Genomic DNA, 19733 nt, shown 5'->3' with positions numbered 1-19733 from the left:
TAAATATGTACATCATTTTAAATGTTAAGCATGTCTTAATAAAGTGGGTTTTTTTTTTAACAAACTTCTCTGAAGAAAAGAATTTCTGGGGTTCAGGTCCTTCTAGTTTTAGATAGGTTAAATACCAACTATATCTACCTGAAATAAAAGTTATGATATTATGTACAATTTGAGTCAAGGTAGTTAACTAGTCTTTGAATTTTATGTTAAAATCCAAACATCTTTTTCTTATGGAAAAAGTCCACTTTTGTGGACTTGTGGTGACTCTGTGTGATAGGTAGGGACTCAGATGATTCCTTCTTCTTAGGGTGGGTGACTGGGCACCCTAAGAGCTCTCTTCCTGCTCCCAGACCTGTGGAAGGAGCATGTGCCAAGGGCTGCCGCTCGGGCACAGTCCCAGGACACAGGCCCACCTGCAGGGCTTGAGCAGGATAAAAGAGCACCTTCCTCAAGAGCCAGCTTGTGTTCAGGCTGCAGACTCCCTGTGATGTTCCTTCAAAATCGTGGATGGAGCCTGTACAGGAAATGGACCCTAGTGTACTTAATTAACCTGCTGTAGCACTAGATGGCTTCCTCTTGTTTTTGCTCCCCAGTAGCTTTTACCAAGCCTTGGTCTCCTGATTGGTTTGGAAGAGACAAAATCATCTTTGAGCTACATTCTGTAGAATTAAGAATATGTTTAAAACTGATTATTTAAAAATGTATCTTAATTCCATCAGTATATATTTGTTGAGTGCCCGTTATGTGCTAGAAACTAGCAGGTACCGTAAACATACGCGGATGATTCATTGATCCAATAGATGTGTTTGGAGCTCTTACTGTGATTTTATTTCTTCTAGGCACTGGAGATACAAAGGTGAATAAGACATGGTTCCTGTTATTAATCAACTTACGCTTTAAGAGGGAGAGAAAAATATGAACTAAATACATTGGCAATCTAATAGTGGCATAAACATGCATGGAATGTGATGGGAGCACAGATGAGTGGCATATAAGCATTTGGGGGTAAGGGGTAGATGACTTCTCAGAGGAAGTGGTACTAGAGTGGAGTTTCAGAAAACTTGGTTAGGCAGCATATATATATATACACACATATACATATGTGTGTATATATATATATATAATTTAATGTTTATTTATTACTTAGAGAGAGAGAGAGAGAGCACTAGTAGGGGAGGATCAGAGACAGAGAGAGACACAGAATCTGAAGCAGGCTGCAGGCTCCCAGCTGTCAGCACAGAGCCCGACGCAGGGCTCAAACCCACGACCTGTGCGATCAAGACCTGAGTCAAAGTCAGACGCTAACTGACTGAGCCACCCCGGCACCCATCAGCATATATATTTGAGCATTGAGTATGTCTTCTGACTTGTTGAGAAAGACCCTCTAGATGAAAGAACCTTTGGGAGGTCACAAATATTTCTTTAGGGCTTGTGTAAAGGGTATTTGGGGTGACAAGACAGATTGTGCTAAGTCATGCAGTACTTAGGATACCAACAATGTTCAGCTTTTATGATGTGGGTCAGAACAATTAATCTTTTTAAATGTAAGTGTCTGTCTAAAGTTCTTGATTGTAAGCACAAAGTGACTTTGGCTAACTTAAGCAAAAGAGGAATTTACTGGAAGTATATTACACAGCTCACAAATTAACAGGATGGCCAAGAAAATGGGCAGTAACCTAGGTGAATCTACACTGGGAACCCAGCCGGGGACATGGTGTTTGTCATGTGAGGGCTGATGCTCCTCGAACTCCTGGTGACACGGTTACCGCAGGTAACTTACCTGCACCTTTTGTCTTTGTGTCCTTTCCTCAAGACACTCGGTCTTTGGATAGAATATCCAGTTGACTGAGCTTAGGCTGTTCTTGCTGCTAGAACAGAGAAGGGTCCTTCTGGCCTACAGCCTACCCCCAGGGTTTACACAGTGAGCTCAGGGTTTCCTAACCCTAAAAGTACTTAGAGTATTGTGATTGACTGTCAGGAATATGCTAGGTAGTTGAATCACCTATTTTTGAAATTATTTTGCATTTCTCTAGTGTTATGAAAATAACGTACTAAAATTTAAAAAGCTTATTAAAAAACTCCCTTAAATACTGGCTTCTAAGTCGTTTTCCTTCTTACCGTATCCCAATGCCACGTTACTCTCCATTCCTTAAAGAGATGAAATACTTTCTTCCCTTTTTAGTGTTTATTTATTTTATTTTTGAGAGAGAGAGAAAGCACAAGCCAGGCAGGGGCAGAGAGGGAAAGAGGGAGAGAATCACAAGCAGGCTCCACACTAGCACAGAGCCCAACGCGGGGCTCGAACCCACAACGCGTGAGATCACCACCTGAGCCGAAACCAAGAGTCGGATGGATGCTTGACCGACGGAGCCAGCCAGGCGCCCCAAGATGAAACACTGTCATGACTCAGTCCTTGTTCACCCTTACCGTGCTGTGTTGATCTCTCCTCCTTAGCACCCTCTCCTCACCCCACAGTGGGTTAATATCCTCCTTTTTTTTCCTGCTCAGCTCCCCTGTCTCTTTCTCTTTGTCATTTCAGCTCAGTATCCTCTCCCTAATCAACACGTACTGATGAATTACTTCTGGGCCTCCAAAGCTTTGTGTCCCTTTAGTTGAGCACTTACTCTGTGAAATTTGGGTAGTTGTGTGCATGTGTGCACACTGGTCTCTAGAACTCGAGCATGAGCTCCCAAGGCCCAGGACAGTCTTCGTGCATTTCTCTGTATTTAGAGCTCCTAGCATGGTGCCCTGTTGAACTCAATTGTTACTTTAGAGGCTAAGCATACATTTGCATTTTGGTTCCCACTGATAATGTCTCGGATATTTCTAAAAAAGGCATTGCAAAGTTAAATTTCATTCGACTTTGAAGTTATTAATCACAAATTCCACTCTGAGTCTAAGTTAAATAGATATTATTGCATTTATTGTTTTATTTGTTGTCTACAACAGATAGATTGGTCTAGAATTCACATTTGGCGCTGAGATGGATGGTAGGGGTTGGGAATCTTGGAACTTTTCCTCCCTCCCACCCCTCTCTGTCCCCATCTTGGGTTTCAAATAATGGTTCCTTGGGGAAAGAGATATTCCAGTGCGTGGAGATTCCCGTTTCCGGTTTCAAAACGCGAGTTGCAGGCAAGCATTTCTAGAGGAAGGTGCCATGACCTGTCAATGCTTCTTTACTGAGGACTCAGGCGCCTGGACTGTGAACTGGCTCACCCACATGGTCTCGCTTGGTTTCGCCGGACGACTTGTGGACAGACTTGCCTTTAATTTTCAGGCCCTGGTCATGGGTTCTCTAGGCCGCTTCAAAACATTGTTTCCTAGGGCATCTGTCTCCCCGAGTCGCAGTGTATTCTGCTCCCCCGGAAAAACCCCGAGTTCTGCCAGAATCAAAGGGCTTGGTTGCTTACATTTAACTTTGAGGCTGCTGGCACATTCGGCAAATTCCTTAGCTCCTGGAAAGGGGAAGGTAGAAGCCACAGAACTATTTGTTGCTGTGTTTAAAATTTCTGTTACGAAGTTATAAGAGGCTATTCTAATCTAGAGGGTGAAGTGGTTTTTACATGCATGAGGGAGTTGGGGTTAGGTGGGCCTGGCAGAGAGTTTCGGGCTTTAGAAATAACACCTGGGAGTTGTTTTGCAGTTCGTGGGGGGTGGGGTTGCGGGGAGGGATGGGGTTGAGGAATGGGTCTCTGGCCTGCAGGGGACAGCAAGTACTCCCCCATTTTAGGGAACTGTAAAGCGCAATGGATCATGGGGAATCCTGGAGACTGTCTTTGGAGGCATCTTTGACCTTTAAATTTGAACCCATTCCAGAGGATGGTGCCATGCTCTGCATCAGTCAGCAGTAGTAGGAGAGGTATCTCTTACATCCTTCCAAGTATGGGTATAGCGCTGCCTTCCAGCTTCCCCAGGACAGTAGCAGCAGACTATATTAAATGACTGCTATAAAATGCTAGACAGTTGAAGGGCACCTGCGTGGCTTTTTTTAAAGCATTGGACTCTTGATCTCAGCTCAGGTCTTCATCTCAGAGTTTTGAGTTCAAGTCTTGCCCAGCATTGGAGCCTACTTTAAAAAAAAAGGCACTTGATGTTTAAATGCTAAGTTGTAAGCTCACATTGTCACTGGTATCATAGTTGAGGGAAGGAAGGCCAGTGTGTGTGTGTGTGTGTGTGTGTGTGTGTGTGTGTATTGGAGGTAGAGTGAGAGGTTTGTTGGGGTGAATTGTAAAGGACCTGGGGAGAGGAGTGTGCCGCTACAAATGCATTCCTGGCTGGAACTTGGAAAATGGGGGTGACCTGTTCACGGGGCACTGGGATGCGGAGTGGAGCACCCAGATTGTTGGCAGCTTAGAGGAGGGGCCTGAGAGTAGGCAGTGCTAAAAACTAAGCAAAATCTGGACTTGAGGCTCTAGCCAAAATGGTTATGTGCAAGCAAGTGGCCAGTGGGATTTGAGGACAGGAGCTTTCCCAGTTCTGTGAGTGTTGGATGATAATGGGGTGGCGATCTGGATGTCCTCCGGTGTTTAAACGTAAAGGATACTTCTGAGCCTGTTAGGTTAGCCTCTTTACAGAATCAAGAGCTGATCTTAGGGAAGGAACTAGTAAGATGGGGGTGAAGCAGATGAGAGGAGATCACCAGGGTTTTTGTGCCCCTTGCCTGCCCCGGAAAACTCACTTCGTTTTACCTTCATTCATTTTTCCATCAACAGTGACGCCCTTTGTAATTGCTGTATTGAGTAAGGAAAAAAAAAAGTTTTGGTTCAGGGTCACATTACCTAAAGGCCTCCGGACAGTTACAAAGGAAGTAACAGCATAAAACCATAATGGGAAGGAAGCTTTCACTGCTCTTAGAAATAAGCTAAAAGCAGTGATGCTCATAGAAGCAAAAGATTCTTCATGTTGACAGGTGACACGCAGGGTTTGTCACGAAGAAGGGACCATTCTTGGTGAGCTGGATCACAGTCACTCTATGAGGCAGGAATGCCGACCCTCAAAGGATAATTCCAGAACCTCACCCTTTGCGGAGTGCAGCCAGAACAGATCTCTGGCTTTCCCTCAGGCCACGAGCCACAGGAGCCGCGGGAGGGGGACCCCATAGACAGCAGGATCCTTTACCACCAGGTTCCCCACGCAGACTAAAGCTGTCCGCGATAATTCTGGGACAAGGACTGGTTTGAAGGAAGCAGGAAACCGCGAATTGGTTAAGTCAGGAGGACCTTCTGTGGAACCGGTCTTTATGAAGAAAGCCCCGGTACCTATGACATGTACAGATTACACACGGTCGAGCGGCAGGATCCTTGACTGGCGGTGTACCGCCCTAAAACAGGCCCTGTCACTGAGCCCCTGGGCAGGAGCCACGCCCTGCGGGGGCTTCCTGGGTGGGGGCGGTGTTTGCGTGTGCCCGCTGCAACCAGTTTTGCTTCTGGGCGTGGAGAATGCTAACACAGCCAGCAGCATCCCCACTCCTATGTTGTCATATGTCGTGTAACATAAGTCACATGCTTACTTCCGGTTTCCATGTCAGATAACCTTGACCCCGTTGGGTAGATCACATACCCTGCGTTTCGCATAAGAAAGTAGAGCCACTTTGTGCTCTCGGACTTCCTAGTTGGAGATTCTGAGCTAGAAGAGGCAGGGAAGGATTATGTTCCTGTGGGATTAAGGGCGAGGCCTCTCTTGCATTTTTGCTCTCCAGCCCAGGAGGCTGATGCAGACCCGGTGACACACATTCTTCATTTTACCTTGTCTTCCAGGTGAGGAAGCCACAAATAACACGAGTCTCGTAGGGTATGTCAGTGCTGGGAGCTTCTCTTGGGTCTCTTGGCTTGGTGGAGCCGTGACGGGAGGCCTGCCTGCCAGGCCCGGCTGCTCCTCTGCTGGGCTCCTCTTCCTTCGGCTCCAAGGAGTGGGGGCAGCGGTGGGGACGTAACTCTCCAGGAATGCTCGGGACACCCCAGCGTACAAAAAAGGAAGTCTTAAATGATGGTTGAGATGTTGGGCATTGTGTCCTTCGGTCTGCGGGTGTGTGAGAGTGTTTTCCCCCTTTCCTGACACTGAGGCCTGTGTGGTGAAAGGAGGCGTGTCTGTGGTGCCCTCTGTGTTGGGGGCGCGGCGGGCTTTCACGGACAGCTCTGTACCTGTACGCTCTGTGGCCCGGAGCCCTTGAACCTGTTCTCGTGCGGCGGGCCACTGGATAAAGGTGTGGAGAATCAGTTTGTACCAGTGTTGTTACTGGAGTCGGGTTCGTTCCTGGGGCTCTGCATGGATAGAAACTTGAGGATGGACCCCAAAATCAAAGGCAGAGGCAAGGCTTTAACTGGGGCTACAGCCTGCGCTGAAGGAGACTCAGCACTACCAGAGAAGAGTTAGATAGGCCAGCGGGTACAGAAGGGAGGCCCTGCTTCTAGAGCGGAAGTTCAGGTCAGGTTCCTACTCAGGCTTAATATGCTAATGAAGGGGGGGGCTTCATCTTTTTTTTTTTTTTAAGTTTATTTATTTTGAGAGAGAGCACACAGGCAGGGTATGTTTATTTTGAGAGAGAGTGTGCAAGCAGGGTAGGCGCAGAGAGAGAATCCCACTGACAGTGTAGAGCCCCACACGGGGTTCGATCCGATGAACCATGAGATCATGACCTGAGCTGAAATCAAGAGTCCCTTCCTTAACCAACTGAGCCAGCCAGGTGCCCAGAAAAGAGCTTCATCCTGATTGGTGGGAAGGGCCTCGTCCTGATTGGTTGATGTTGGCCGGCAATGCAGGCAGCTCATTGGTGCGCTCAGGAGCCAGGGTTCTCTGTTCTAGGTCCAGCTTGTAAGTGTGGCCTCATCTTGGTTCTGCTCTCTAAAAGAAGCGATTTAACAGTCAAAAGAAAGCGCCCGAGGTACATAATGCTTTTCACGTGGGGCTTGTACCCACTGTCTCATTGCGGTGATGAGAATGGCTTAGTACAGAGGTTCTTAATAGGTTCTATATTAAAAGCATATGTCTACACACACACACACACACTCTGCACACTCCTTTGTATGCACATACACGTTCACATATTACCCATTATTAGGCCTCGGTTTCATTAGCCGCTTGCTCTCTGTTCTCACTTAAAATTTTTAGTCACATGACTAGACGATGTCACCCAAAGTGACTTATGCTTGCACGTGGCCGTTCCTGACCCAGATCCACTATGAGAAAACACCACTCTTTCTTTTGTTGAAGCGTGTGGGTCCTCAGCTCCTTTTTTGTGCTGATTTGGTGGGAGTGGGGTGAGGGCACAGAAAGGTGTTTTTGTGTTGGGGGATTTTTGAGTGTGCACTGTTCTCCCTCCAGTTAGGGCTTCAGAGCTCTGGCTGCACACCAGAATCGTTTGGGGAGTTTACGTAGGTACAGGTGCCTGGGCCCTATCCCCCGAGATTCTGACTGAAGAGGTCGGAGGAAGCCTGGGTATTAGGATTTTCAAAGTTCCTTGGCGACTGTAATGGCAGCCAAGGTTGCACGCTGCAGTTCTCCAGTTTTCCACCAACATGTTCCACCTGCTGAAGTGGAAGCCAGGTCAGAATTTGCCTCGGGATCCAGGTCATCTGTGATTCTTAATTTTAGCCCGAGACTTTTAGATTTATAGATGTAGAAGATGAGGCCCAGAAAGAGGCAAGTTTCTTCTGGGATAGTCCCTGGCCACGGAGAGAACCCTGACAGATGTCATAGGTATTGTAACTGCAGTTAGACTGATGTCCATATAATATGCCATTCATATTCAGTTTATATTCATCTTTAAGATAAGAGTCACTACTACAGTATTTATTTTAACTTTGCAAGGTAAATATTCTAATCGTCAAAACCTTTTTTTTTTTTTTTCGCTCTAGTCCACACATGCCTAAGATATATGTGAGCAGACATGCAGACACTTCTTTGTGTGTTGAAGAAACTGAGGAAGATGATGAGTAAATCCCCATCTATGGCCTCATTAATTAGTTACTACTAGCTTTGGCCTTGTGAGAAAAGAGGAGATAAAAAAACAACCTAGCAAGAAATTTCAAATTGCTTTCAAATTAGTGTGAAGTTACAGCTGAAAAACATTTTTGTTCTAATGGAATTATCATTTGGGCAAGGATTTTAGTTTAAAAAGAAAAGCATGATTCTTCCCCTGAAGTAAACTAAGCTACATTTTTTTAAGGTTATTTTGAGAGAGAGAGAGAGAGCGAGCGAGCGCACATGCACAGGCAGGGGAGGAGCACAGAGAGAGGGAAGGAGAGACTTCCAAGCAGGCTCCTGGCTGTCAGCGCGGAGCCCAGTGTGGGGCTCCTGCTCACAAACTGAGATCATGACCTGAGCCAAAATCAAGAGTCGGATGATCAACCACGGAGACACTTAGGTGCCCTGTAACCAAACTCCTTTTGCTGAAAAGAGCCTGAAATGTGGTGTTCAAGCAGAGAAGTCAGTGTGGGGAGGGAAGAGGGCTGGGGCCCGAGGGTTCCCACGATGTTGTATGTGCCTGTCGGTGTTATTGTAATGGTATCTCATGCTCAGTGCTGTAGGATTGAATACTGTGTCACGTTTAATTGGAACAGGAAGCACACTCCGGTTTGTGTGTGAAGCAGATAAACTGGAGCTGAAAGGCAGTGCTTGGCGGTGGGCCAGAGCCCCTGACCCAGACTCACACTGCCACAGGGGCCCCCAGAAACCTTGAGCTGAGCACTCTGTCCTGGCCTGGGACACACTCGTGCTAACACATGGCCTAGCAAAATGGCCAATCCCTCTCTGTATCTTTAATGCATTCTGCTCTCCCTGTTTTAGTATTTCCTTCGCTGGCTTCCCCACCTCTGTTCCTTCTGCCCCACACCTTGACCAGCCCCAACTTTGGGACTCTGTCCAGTTCTGCAGAGGGCTTGATTTTCGTCGGTGCTGTTGCTGCCACCCTTGGAACTGGGTTGTGCGAAAGCGTCATGACTTCACTTAGTGTCTCTTGAAGATTGTTATTCTGACCTCACGGGTCACTTTGGTGGGTGGTTAGACTTGAGATACTTCTGAATGGTAACTGTGGAATTTTATGAATCAAAAAGACAGCTCTGAGTCGAATGTGGGAAAATGCCTCGTGAGCTCTTATGAGTCACACAGGAAGGAGGGAGAGAAGGACTTCAGTGACGCTAACACGCACTTTGCTTCTTCCCCAGGACCCTCTCCTGTCTGTTACAGCCCTGGTAGTTCCACCCCGATTCTAGAAGACCCCAACTACTTTTTCCCAGACTTCCAGCTCTATTCTGGGAGGCGCGAAGCATCTGCTTTGACGGTGGAGGCAAACGGTGGCATCAGGGAAAAAGTTGGTAAGTCCTTTTACTGGCATTTGGTTTGGAAAAACAAGATGATCATATGTTTCTGGTTTTTAGCCTTTTTGCATATTTTCCCCTCTATCCTCGCTTTACAGATCAGCCAGTTGTATTGTTGATTGTCTCTTTATTGGTAGGTGCCTTTTTTTAAAATGTTTTTGCCATGGCATCAATAGGCTATTTTGTTATAATGTGACTCTCAGCAGAATTCTTATGTAGGAACTTGAGATTTACACCATTTACTCCCTAAGTTTTCTCCAATTCCTAAATACGTTTTTTTGGTACTCTTTCCCAGAATATTTTTCCTTCTCCTTTTCACTTTATCTCTTTTTTTGCGAATAATTCAGAGACTCAGAAGAAATCCAAAACTATAGTATGGAGGGAGCTACCTCCTTTGTGGAAACTTCCTGCCTATTTTTTTTTTTTTTTTAATTTATTTTTAGGAGAGAGAGAGACAGCGTGAGCAGGGGAGGGTCAGAGAGAGAGGGAGTCACAGACTCTGAAACAGTCTCCAGGCTCCGAGCTGGCAGTCAGCACAGAGCCCGACGTGGGGCTCGAACCCATGAACCGTGAGATCATGACCTAAGCAAAAGTCGGACGCTTAACCGACTAAGCCACCCAGGCGCCCTGCTTCCTGCCTATTTTTGAGGGCTTTTGAGATTGGTAAAACTGGGAGGGAATCTTTAAAATCACTATAGGGAAGGATCTCATGGTTCTTGGCAAATGCACTTCTGAAAAGGGAATTCAGTAGTTTTGATGAGACCCCGTTCCTTTTATTATTAACCTAAAATATAATTTTCTTTTGGAAATATATTTTTATTTAAATTTATATTCAAGTTATTCACAGCGTTCATCTTTATTTGACTTTGCTTTCAAATTTCAGAGCAGTTATCCTGGGGGTAAAGACTGTTCTCTTTGCCTTCTGTGGCGACACCTTTCTGAATGGATGTAACAGGTTGCGTAGGATTTGCACAGGAATGTGGGGCCCATTTCAGCCCGTGTTGATCTGTTCATCGCTTATTACAGTTACTTGGTAATTCATCTTATGTGGACTTTGAGTAATCTGTTTTTAGTGTTTAAAATTTTTTATTGTTGGGCTTTGGGTTTAGGTCTCAGTTACAATAGACATTCTCTGAAGGCAGGGAGTAAGTTTGCGTTTCCTGCACGTGTAGTCTCGTGAAGCAGATACGAAGCCTGCCCATTTTACAGAGAGAGATTCAGAGAAGCCAGATCGCTTGCCTGAGGTCTCAGTGGTGTGGTTTGGGGTGGGTGGGGGGAGGCAGAGTGACATGATCAGAGCTGAGCTTCAGGAACCAGTCCATAAAGTTCTTGAATTTGCTGGGCCAGTATTTTCCGAATGTCGTCAGTGAGTCGGGGTTGTGTTCTAGGCCCTGGAGCTACAGCAAGTGAATATTAACAGATAGAATGTTGCTTTCCAGTTCTTGAATTCTAGTAGAAGAAGACAGATAATAAATGCAGTGTGGATGGAAGGAGGAGGCCAGAGGCAAGTGATGTTAGGAGGCTATTCAGGACATCTAGGCAACTGGTAAGAGGAGCCCAAACCCAGAAAGTGGCTGAGGGCATACAAGTTAGGGTTGCAGTCTTTTGCTATTGCAGAGACACTAAAAATGTCATCTAATATCACCTTTTCTCATATTTTAATACCAAAAAAAGTGATATAACCCTTAATATGTCATGCCAAAAAAGGCACAAACCAATGACTATGTCTGTGTATATGCATGTGTATATATGCAAGTATACATAAATCTATATATTTTGTAAGCATATTCCACCACCCTTATTTTTTTCTCATGTCACTGTGGACTGAGGAAAACCAGCTTGGCAGTTGATCAAATGTGGGGAGAAAAGGAGACAGAGGGCCAAAAGTTCATCTGACATTTCTGTCTGGATGACTCATATATGATAAAGAAGCCACTTAGAAAAAAACACAAAACAAAAAGGCAACCTTGGGGAAGAAAGATGTTGGGGGTGGGGTGGGGAAGATGATATGTTCTCTGTACATATAGAAGCACAGAGCCATCCTTGCTTGGAATTGTAGAATTGAGGCTGTTTGGAGATTGTCTAGTTCTGTTCTACCAATTTGCAGATGAGATTAAGCTCAGAGAGAGTAAGCAATTTGCTCAAGGTCATGCTGGTAGTAAGAACTAGAATTTTTACTATCCTCATGCTATGTAATTTCCTCAATACACTACTTATTAGTATTGTTGCGAAATGGATACATTTTATATTTCCTGGCGCTCATGTAGGTATTCTTGGACTGGTTCAGTGTTTGCTCCCCCATTATATGCAGACACTGGTTTGTGCACCAGGGAGACCCAGAAGAGGTGGCATGATCCTTGCCTTGAGGAAGCTGCGAGTCTTGTGTAAATAAGTCATTGCCATCTACTGTGACAATTGCTCTAATGGTGATATAGACAAATGGAGGGGGTACTTAGGAGAGGGACTTCTGCTGGGCTGCAGAAGGACACGTTTGACTCAGAGGCAGCTGTGAAGCTATCACTTGCGGCATGTCTAGGAATTTCCCAAGAAGACATGGTGAGATGCACCTTTCTAGGGAGAGGGAAGAATGTGAGCAAAGGCCTAGAGACAGGAGAGAACTGGCATGTCTAGGAACTATATGGCTTCGGTGTTGCTGGAGCTTAAACGCCAAGGAGTTGCCAGTGAGGGGAGGTGGTGCTGGTGGCCTGCACTGTTGCCCGATAGGTAAGGCAGTACCTGCTACATCCTAGGGTTGAATGTCAGTTTCATCTTGTAATTAACTATTGAGGAATCTTGTGCAGGGGAGTGATATAAATAGGTTTTCCTATTTAAACAGTCTTTCAGGGTAATGTGGAAGATAGGTTGAGGTCTAAAGGGATGGGTTTGGAGGTGGGAATGAGGCAAGTGTCAGAGAAATAGATAAGGAGGCTGATGGAATTGTCTGGGTATGAGACACCAAGGGCTTTGCAGTGTTGTGGAATGAACACAGATTTTGTTGTAGAATGAGTAAGGTCCTGGTTCTGGGTTTTGCTATGCCTGTGACCTCTGTCATTTGCCTTCTCTGAACCTCCCTCCTCATCTGCAGGAGATGGGAAATTGTATGTCCCTCATACGATTACATGTGGAATAAACAAAATAACATGGAGAGAATTTAGCACAATACATGATACATCATATACACTTTTACAATGGTTCTTGGGGTTATATTGTGGTTATTAATAATAAACTGGAGATTGGGGTGGGAATGAAGAAGGTTGGGAGAGGTGTTTAAGAGTTAGAATTGAAAGGCTGATGCTGGATGTTGGGGGTAGGGGAGAAGGAATGAATTTTGGAAAACTCCCAGGTTTCTGGCTTGGCAAGGAGAAGATGAGGCAGGGATATGGGGTTTGGTGGGGGTGAGGAAGACATGTTGAATTTGAAGAACTAACAGACCATCTGCTGGTGGTTGTAGATGTGGGTCCTGAGTCAGCGGTTGAAGACGAGTAGCAGGTGTGATGACCCAGGAAATTCTGTTGAGTGACAGCCGAGGGCATTCAGGGCAGAACTGTGGGAAACACCAGATTTAAGGAGCAGGTGGAAAAAAGGGAGTCAGAGAAGTGTGCAGAGAGGCGGGAGCTGGAACCAGGGTGGGTATTGGGGGCGGGAGACCTGGATGCTGAATTAGGAGAGCATTTCAAGAAGCAGATGATCAACTTGCGGAATGCTTCAGAGAGGTGAGCTGCATAATACGGGAGGTGGTAAATTCTCATTGGGCTTGGTTGCTAATCAGAGCAGTAGGGAGGGCGTTGAATGGAGCATCAGGGAAGTGGAGACAGCAAGTGCAGATCGCTTGCTGAGGACAATCAGAAGAGGAGGGGAGGAGAGATAGTGGCAGCAATTAGGGGTCCATGGCTAGGGCCAAGAAAAGGGGATTCCTTTTTGTTTGATCTTGTTTTTTTGCTTGCATTTATCTTTTAAGATGGGAAAGATTTGGCATGCTTTTATGAAGAAGGGAAGGGGCCAGTGGGAGTTTAAAGGAAGGAAAGGGGGTAAGGACAGAGCAAGGTCCAGGAAGAAGCAGGAGGCCAGGCAATGGAGAGTAGTAGAGACGCTTTAAATTGGAGAAACTCTTCGTGAGAAACTGCAGGGAAAATCGAGGTGGTGGTGTGTTTGAAATTTTGTCTTTAAGGGCTCTGTAGCTCAAATGTTCATTATTCACCATGCATAAACAGGCCTGTATTCCTGTGGAACATTCTGATTCTTTTTTCCCCACATTTGTCTTTCAGTTGAGGATCCTCTGTGTAACTTCCACTCCCCAAACTTCCTGAGGATCTCAGAGGTGGAAATGAGAGGTTCCGAGGATGCGGCAGCTGGAACAGTATTGCAGCGGCTGATCCAGGAACAACTGCGGTATGGTACCCCGACCGAGAACATGAACTTGCTGGCCATTCAGCACCAGGCCACAGGGAGTGCAGGACCAGCCCACCCTACAAACAACTTTTCTTCCACGGAAAACCTCACCCAAGAAGACCCACAAATGGTCTACCAGTCAGCACGCCAGGAACCGCAGGGTCAAGAACACCAGGTGGACAACGCGGTGATGGAGAAACAGGTGCGGTCCACGCAGCCTCAGCAGAACAATGAGGAGCTGCCCACTTACGAGGAGGCCAAGGCCCAGTCCCAGTTCTTCAGAGGGCAGCAGCAGCAGCAGCAGCAGCAACAGCAGCAGGGGGCTGTCGGCCATGGGTACTACATGGCTGGGGGCACCAGTCAGAAGGCCCGGACTGAGGGGAGACCCACGGTGAACCGCGCCAACAGTGGACAGGCACATAAGGACGAGGCGCTCAAAGAGCTTAAGCAGGGCCACGTCCGCTCGCTCAGTGAGAGAATCATGCAGCTATCCCTGGAGAGGACGGGAGCTAAGCAGCACCTCCCTGGCTCAGGGAGCGGAAAAGGGTTCAAGGCAGGTGGGGGCCCCTCCTCCGCCCAGCCCGCAGGCAAAGCACTGGACCCCCGGGGTCCTCCACCCGAGTACCCCTATAAGACCAAGCAGATGATGTCCCCGGTGAGCAAGACCCAGGAGCATGGACTTTTCTACAGTGACCAGCACCCAGGGATGCTCCATGAGATGGTCAAGCCATACCCTGCTCCTCAGCCCGCGAGAACAGAGGTGGCCGTGCTGAGGTACCAGCCGCCCCCGGAGTATGGGGTTACAAGGTGATTATCCATCAAGCCCAGAGTTTTTAGCCTGGCATGTCAGAATTCAGCCCATCGTGTTTTTAGTGTTTGTTATTTTCAAGTCATGTTAGGTTTTTGCCATTTTTTTTTCTTGCGCGTAGTATTTAATAAGCCACTTCTTGGCCAAAATACATAGAGTCAAACAGAACAAAGAGCAATTGGGGATTTTCTCCAAATGTAACAAAAGGCAACTGGGGATTTCTGAGTTTAGGGGAGGAGCCTCCGTTGTTGGCTGCCCTGGGAGCTGTGCCGAGTGGCCAGGCAAGGCAGCAATTTTCCTGGCTGGCTTCATGGAGAGCGTCCAAACTCCTGGAGCATGTTATTACCATGGGGTTTTATAGAGCCTTTCTTCATTGTCGATTGGAAAGGAAAGTGTAGTGTGAACACTAGAACTGAGGAGTTAAAGAGGCCATATTAATCATATAGTCTCCCCTCCTATACTGAACAGATGAGAAACTAAAACCTAGAGAGATTCCTACATTTCCATGGCCCACACATCTAGGCCCACTGCCCCGACTGTCGGAATCTCTCCCCTCCGTTGTGCTAATTCTGATCCCTTTCCAATGACCCGGCAGATCCAGCAGCACTTGCTGAGTGTGTACTCAGTGCAGCCTTGTACCAAGTTCAGAGATAGAAAAAGCCTCCCTGCCCTCCAGGACCTTAGGGCACTGCCCCGGGGGAGCCAGCACCTGAGCCCATCATGCCATGCAGCTTGCTGTGGGCTCAGAACCAGAGTATGACTCACAACTGGAGGGAGTAGGGAAGAGCCCCACAGAAGAGGTGACCTCCAAGTAGGGTCTTGAAGGACGAACAGGAGCTGTGGGGAAAGCAAGCGAAGAGATGAGGTAGCAGGGTGTACCGTATAGGGGGTGCACCGTGCAGGGGGCACACCGTGCAGGGGGCACACCGTGCAGGGGGCATGCTGCTGGTTCATCTAGAATGAGCTGCGGTGCCGCTAGTGGGTCAGGGTTTGGTCAGCAGCGGCAGAAGCATTTTAGAACAGGGAATGGAGACCAACCGGTGGAGGGCTTTAGGAGCCCTACTCTGGAGTTTGGAATTTAGCCATAAGCAATTGAGAAAGCCAGTGTTTTCAAGTCAGACTCTGGTGATGTTTATTAGGCTGACCTAAGGGGTGGTGAAGGGTGATGAAGCAGAGGAACAGGACCGGGGGCCATGATGACCGTCAGGAACAATTTCAGTAGTCCAGCAAGGAATTGAGGAGGACTGCCTAAGTTTTGAGGCCAGAGGTGTAGGGGAACATTATATACTGTGAGGGGTGTGGGAGTAGAATTGATGGGGTTTAATGACTGATCAGGTATGGAAGTTGAGGAATCACAGGGTAATTGGAAATCAAGCTCTCAAGGGAGAAATTGGGTCTGAAGATACAAATTTGGGAGATCCCGGCATTTCGATGCTGCCGAGCTTCTTGGGGAGAGTGTGGAGTGTGAGAAGAGCAGGCAAGCTGCCACTGCCTGTTCTTGACTATGTCTTCATCCTCACAAGGGCCCTTATTTATCTGTTTCTAAATCAGATAAGGTGAGTTTTCCCTGTGCGACCCCAGCCACTGTGTGCAGGGCATACCTTGGCTGTACATCTTCTGAAAAGGGTGTGACTGGGCCCTGACAGGGAGAGAGGTGGCCAACCTACCCTTTTCTTCCCAGCTGCTGACACATTTCCACGCGTTGGGCCTGGAATGCCAACTTGGGAGCAGTATACCACCTTTTAGGCTACAGAACTCATTCTTCCTCAAGGGGGCACAGCCTGACCTCACTGAGGAATCCAAGATGGGGCCCACGGGGCTCTTGTCTCTTTTCTATGTACTCTTTTATACTCCCTTTTATAGATCCTTAAGCCACAGGAGATATTTAAACTTTAAAACCGTCAAGTTTGAAGAAGGGGGAAACAAGGTCTTCATATCTTTGGTATGGGTGCCACATTAATTCCAGAGACTTGTGGAAAGTAGTCTGTGATCTTTACCACAGGATTATATCGGAGTTTGGTGTGTGATATTTCGCAATTTTTCCTAAACATTTAACTCAGCCTCTAGAGCTTGGTAGAAGGTGGGGATATCCTCACATGAAGTCTACTTCTTCTCTTTGGCTTTACAGCAGTGCGTAAAGGGGGTCATTTTGCTTTTTGTCATTTGGCAGTTCGTCATTTGGCAGTTCGTGTGATATGAAGTGGGGAGATATGGGAAAGGGAGGAGGAAAGTGCCAACAGTAGAGCCACCCAGTTGTTCGTGGAAGGTGTCATTTGTCTCAAAGTTATGATGTCAGAAAGAAGAAGAAATGTATGAGGGATTTGAGCCAATTGCCAGTCTTGGCAGCTGGATTGACATGGCACATCAAAATGGCCCAGGGGATGTAACAGACAGGCCATTGAGGCTTGGCCCCAGAGCTACAAGGCCCCTTTGTGAGCCCGGCCATGGCTAGCCAGCATGTCTCCAGCAGCGCAGCCCTGGGCTGACAGAGTAAACAAAGTTGTATCCATACCAGCCCTGGTTCAGACACATCCAACGTGGTCTGAACTTCAAGGGTTGGATCCGAAACTCAGCAGCGTTTCATGGTCAGGTTTTCCTTGACCCAAGATATGAGCAGGGCTCCTTTTAATTTCATGAATACATTCTCTTGTGCCTAAAGGGTTATCTGTTTGTCATTTATGGCAGTGGTTTCAGAAGCCTGATGGGTCAATACATCATAGACTCCTGGACGCGAAGGAAAGGCCACTGCCTGAGATCATGGAGTTCACCTCCTTGCCTTGTGATGCAAAAAATGGGTTTAGTATGTGGTGAAGATTCATTCTGTGGTTTTGTCCAACCCTTTACATTGTTCAGACTTCACTGATTTTTTTTGTCTAGAGATGTGAAAGGCCCAAAAGACAAGTGAGACAAGAGTGTAGAACTTGTGATAAGAGGAGAATGAACTTGGACTTCTTGCCTTCATAATACTGACTCACCATAGCTTATAAGTTCACCTGCCCTGATCTGCTAAAGACAAAGATGTGCGGTAGTTTATTGTAAAGCACATTAGTCTCCTCTGGCGGGAAACCTCACGGAGAGTCTATCATCAGTGAAAGCCTCCTTGACTTGTTCCACCTTGGCTTTTATCGTGAGTGAGGCTGGCGGAGATGGGCAGACCGAGGCCCTGCTGAAGTGGGTGGGGGGACCTTCAGGGAACAAGAGCTGGCCACGGATGAAGGCTCTGGTTTTGTTCCTGCTCCATCCTCCTTACCCTTCAACCCAGAAGTGGAAATGGATGGATATAAAGGAGCATAAGGTAAGAATTGGACAGTTGTTCTATGTAGAATTGTGGTTTAAAAAAAAAGGCAAGCATTTGGGTGTTCATTCTGAGTCACTTTGTGGAAACAGAACATGTACTGTGGATGGAAGTGAATGTGTGAGTGGGTGCCGGTGGGTGAGCTGACCTCTGTCAGAGCTCTTGGAGTACATTAGTCAAGTGCATGTTTGCTTTCCAAAGAAATCTGTCCATATTTCCAAAAGTGGAAACCAAAGATGCCAAAAAATTACTCAAAATATCCTACTTTCTTAATACAATCACTGTTAATATTTTTCCTATACACATTCATTTTTTCACATTATAACCATAGATTATATTTGGTTTAGTATCATAGCTTTTTTTAGGTAGTATTGTATCACATTCTTTTTGCAACATATAATTGTTTCCATAACCATCCTTTTTATTGCTGCATGATGTTTTATAGAGTATATCATTGACATCATTTTTTCTTTAAGTAATGTAATGAACATCATCACGCATCACAAATTTTCCATGCCCTGGCCCCTAACCCCTAACCTCTGACGCTAACCCTGATCCTGACCCTGAAACTAGCCCTGGCCTTCTCTAGGGGTTTCTGGGCTGCAGGGTCCTGGGCACTTACCCTACCCCTCACACTGGCTCTAGCCCTGACCTTGGCCTTTACCCTGACCCTAACTCTGGGTCTGGGAGGGTGGCTTCCTGAACGCACAGTGGAAGGGGCTGAGAGGCAGCCTGGCTGTTCTGAAGAAGACTCCAAACATTTAAGAATTGGTCATATTTCAGGGCGTTTGGGTGGCTCAGTCGTTTGAGTGACCAACTCTTGATTTTTGCCTGAGGTCATGATCTAACCATTGAAGGATTGAGTCCCCAGTCAGGCTCTGGGATGACAGCATGTAGCCTGCTTGGGATTCTCTCTCTCCTTCTCCCACTGCCCCTCCCCTGCTCGCTCTCTCTCTCTCTCTCTCTCTCTCTCTCTCGCATGTGCATGCTGTGCTCTCGCTCTCAAAATAAATAAAACTTAAAAAAAAGAATTGATAGTATTTCTGAAAATAGATGTGAAGGTGGAAATAAAAACAGAAGGACCAATTGAATGTCTATTTAAAGAGTCTTTGGAGGGGCACCTGGGTGGCTCAGTCGGTTGAGCATCTGACCTCATGGTTCATGAGTTCGAGCCCATGTGGGGCTCTGTGCTGACAGCTAGCTCAGAGCCTGGAGCCTGTTTTGGGTTCTGTATCTCCCTCTCTTTCTGACCCTCCCCTGCTCACGCTCTCTCTCTCTCTCAAAAATAAATAAAACATTAAAAAATTAAAAAAAAAGAAAGAGTCTTTGGAGCCTAGGGTCCCTCCTTGTCTCAGCTCAGTGGATGGTTACCATGTCTGTTCTCACCCGAGCACAAGTCTGGGGTTTTGTTCTCTGGAGGGGGTCTCTGAACTTTTGGTTTATTTCTTTAGGAATCATTATTTAGAGATGAAATTATTGGGTGCATTGTAGTAAACCTTTAATGACTTGTGATACTAGATGACTTTGTAAAAATATGATAGTGCCTGTGTCACTGCCCTTTGGCTAACATTAGTCACTACAGTTACAAAAACTCTGCTAATTTAATAGGCAGATAGCATTAATTCTTTTAATTTGCAATTATAAGCCAGGTTAATGGGGGGTTATTTTACTAGTTAGATTGATTTGATCTTGAAAATGAGCTGTAATTTTTATTCATATAATCTATATATTATGATGGATTCAGAGCAAACTAAAACCTGTTTTCTCTAATGCTTGCCCTGATTTTCCAGTTTCTAGAATTCTGTATGCAGGCCATGCTGTGTAGGTTACCTCATTTCTGCAGTTCTCTCTCTCCTGCAGTTCTGAGGGGTGGGCGCTGTCACTCTCCATGTCATACAGTCCGGGGATCCATGATGTGCATGGGAAA

The 19733-nt window shown here is 46.5% G+C and overlaps 1 protein-coding gene across 6 annotated transcripts in view; it reads left to right on the top strand.

Annotated features, from left to right (window-relative positions):
* AMOTL1 (angiomotin like 1) overlaps positions 1 to 19733 on the top strand; it is a 133784-nt gene that overhangs the window by 52946 nt on the left and 61105 nt on the right. For all 6 annotated transcript variants that reach the window (XM_039254989.1, XM_039254984.1, XM_039254990.1 and 3 more), the window contains 2 exons: positions 9162 to 9311; positions 13580 to 14510. In XM_039254989.1, the coding sequence (XP_039110920.1) occupies positions 13639 to 14510 (872 nt within the window). In that variant the 5' untranslated portion in view covers positions 9162 to 9311; positions 13580 to 13638. The remainder of the gene's footprint in view (positions 1 to 9161; positions 9312 to 13579; positions 14511 to 19733) is intronic.

Source organism: Hyaena hyaena, unplaced genomic scaffold (assembly GCF_003009895.1).
Source record: "Hyaena hyaena isolate Hyena2069 unplaced genomic scaffold, ASM300989v1 scaffold_506, whole genome shotgun sequence".
NCBI classification, from domain to species: Eukaryota; Metazoa; Chordata; class Mammalia; order Carnivora; family Hyaenidae; genus Hyaena; species Hyaena hyaena.
This window is presented reverse-complemented; position numbering and strand designations above follow the sequence as displayed.